Source organism: Pygocentrus nattereri, chromosome 19 (genome assembly GCF_015220715.1).
Source record: "Pygocentrus nattereri isolate fPygNat1 chromosome 19, fPygNat1.pri, whole genome shotgun sequence".
NCBI classification, from domain to species: domain Eukaryota; kingdom Metazoa; phylum Chordata; class Actinopteri; order Characiformes; family Serrasalmidae; genus Pygocentrus; species Pygocentrus nattereri.
Window position 1 is genome coordinate 37,163,977 of NC_051229.1, and position 2,791 is coordinate 37,166,767.

The following is a 2,791-nucleotide window of genomic DNA, read 5'->3' on the forward strand; positions in this document are numbered from 1 at the left end:
TAATGTGTTATTATTTATTATCCTTGTAAGGGTTATGTTACATGCTGTCTCCATTATCCTTCTAGAATGCTGAAAACAGTAAAATTAGACGAGGAGACCTCATGTTTTTCCTAAAAAAGTCTTCAGAACTTTTTACAGTTAAAAACTTTTTAATATCTTCTTTTTCCCAAAAGGATTCAGATACTGAGATCTGCTTTGTTTCCACTGATGTGGAGTGGCCTCTTACTGTACTATTGAAAAACTGAAATAAAAAAGTGTTGACATCACCAGCTCTATTACAAAAAGTATGATTTACAGTACTCTTCACACATAAAAGTTCTCATCGGGATTTTGAAACCACTTTAGTGTTTTATTTTAAAAAAAATTATTTACAGTCAAATACAGCAGAGGAACAAGTAATTTGCACCACATTAAAAAAAAAAAATACAATGTAAAAAAAGAAATGTTATGTTAAAAAATGCCATCAACTTTATAATGATTAAAATACAGTTTCGTGCACATTTGAAATGATTTAATGACACATTACAGCATTGAAAATCAATGTATGCATGTATAACAAAAGTAAATATAAATGAAAAAGTGACACACCAAACTCCCGTTACAGCCTGTTAGGCCATTGTTCGTTACACCTCTCTTTGCTTGGCACCTTATGATACAACATAGTTAAACACACAGCAGCTGACCAATATACAGTGTACCATGATGACCACATCAAGTCCGAATTCAAAGCATCTTCTCACACGTATCCCTTGGGACCTGACTTGGCTGCCGAGTACTTGGCCGCATAGTTGTCCCTTGGTGGGCAGTTACAGCAGAGCAAGGCTCCTCCGATGATCATCAAGCTGGCTGCGGCCCAACCAATGTACAGAGAAGCTCCAAGCTCCATCTTCTGCGAGCTAGCGACCACTGGGTTGTAGAAGTCCCGGATGATGGTGTTGGTTGTCCAGCAGACGGGAATGAGACACAGCAAGCCAGAGACGATGAAGACGATGCCGGACGCAATGCCCACCTTGGCCTTGGCGCTTTCGTCCTCCACGCAGTTGGTGCACTTTCCGCCAGCCATGGCCAGCAGGATTCCTACCAGCCCAACCAGAATACAGATGACGCAGAGGGCCCGAGCGGCCTGCAGGTCTGAGCTGAGGGCCAGCATGGAGTCGTAGACCTTACACTGCATCTGCCCAGTGCTCTGAACCACGCAACTCATCCAGATGCCCTCCCAGTTAGTCTGCGCCGTCACAATGTTCTGCCCGATGAAGGCTGTGACCTTCCACATGGGAAGAGCACACACCACGATGGCCATGATCCAGCCAATGATGGCCAGGGCCGTGCCCAGCATCTGCATCCCGGCGGACACCATTCTTGTTTGATTCCTTATGTCTTGTATACAAGAAGTCTTGTAGTGTTGCTGGAGATTTGGTGATATTGATGAGGGGTGAGAACAGGCCCCTTTTTATACGCTTCAAATAAGGAGGGGCAGTGACACACACTTGATGCATGAGTAACCTCGTCATGACTTGCCTCCCCTCCGTGCTGAGTGTCCCAGCTCTTCAGGTTTCATGTTTCAGTAATGGAACGGTCCCCAGGTGAGTCATAGTGGAGACAAAGTGAGTCTACAGGTCTGCTCATGGAAATAACTGGTATCTAGTAAATCCCAGCATTGAGCTATGCTTGTGTTTTGGGTGGTTCCAGACAAAATCGTTTAGGTAATATTTTAAGAAATGTATACTGATCAAAGTAAAACTTCTCCAGAGAATCAAATGTGACCCTGATTGGACAAAAGTATGCAGTAGCGAAAACCAGTCAAAAGAACTTTCAGAAGGTGTTGAATGGTGTCACTTTGTGACATTTGAAAAGGTATGTTGCAAGCAAGCAAATACAGGTGAATAGGTGTGTCTATTAGAAATAACAGTGCTTGTTTGACTTAAATTAAGGCTTTCTAACACCTGGAACTTCAGCCTGGATGAACTTTGCATAGGCGCAGTGTCTACCCAAAACTGGAGATGCCAGATTCAGTTTTAAGGCAGTCATTGTGAAATAATGTATTGTAGTTTATCACTTATTTCTGTAATATCATCAAAAACGAACACCAAAGGCACATATGCAACAGGCCTACATCTACAATGTAAAGTAAACCATGTTAATGCAGTGTTTTGAATATTGTTTGTGATTTGCAGTGTTTTCACCCTGATAGCAAAGTATGATATTCATAATCAGCCAATGCTGATACATAAACATTTACAATTGATAGAAATTTAGAGTTTAACAAAATGCAAAGGGTGACTGGAGTTTTCACACTATGGACAAAGTAAAATACAACAAAAATGGATATACAAAGTTTGAAACACTGATCAAATCATAACATCTGTCTGATCCTGGTATTTTTTCTGAGCACATTTCAACTGATCATGCATCCCTTGTAGTGTATCACTAATTTCTGTAATATCATCAAACTACTGGACCTAACAACTTGTACCGAAGGCACCAACCCAACAGGCCTAAATCTTCAATGCTAAATCAATGCTAAAGCAGTGTTTTTTTTATTTAATTTTATTTATTTTCACCTGGTTTTTTCTTCCCAATTTTAGTTGTTTCCAGTTCCACCAGCTACTTAGGACTCCCCCAATCACACGATGTCACCAATGCTAGGAGGGTGAAGGCAGCACAGGCTTCCTCCAAGACCTGAAACCAGCCACCGCTTCTTTTCGAACTGCCGCTCACACAACGTCATGGGACAGCCGAATGCTCTCGTAGGAAAGCACCAACAGCCAGGTGTGTTACGTCAGCTAACAGA

The 2,791-nt window shown here is 41.7% G+C and overlaps 1 protein-coding gene across 1 annotated transcript; it reads right to left on the bottom strand.

The window, feature by feature from the left end:
• On the bottom strand, positions 1-1,410 carry LOC108424092 (claudin-4-like). Its single transcript, XM_017691882.2, has one exon. The coding sequence runs from the start codon at positions 1,355-1,357 to the stop codon at positions 737-739; it is 621 nt and encodes a 206-aa protein (XP_017547371.1). The 5' UTR covers positions 1,358-1,410; the 3' UTR covers positions 1-736.
• Between the last annotated feature and the right edge of the window lie 1,381 nt (positions 1,411-2,791).

What these genes read in the sequence shown, in the direction of transcription:
- LOC108424092 (XM_017691882.2), bottom strand. Translation starts at nt 1,357, where the DNA reads ATGGTGTCCGCCGGGATGCAGATGCTGGGCACGGCCCTGGCCATCATT.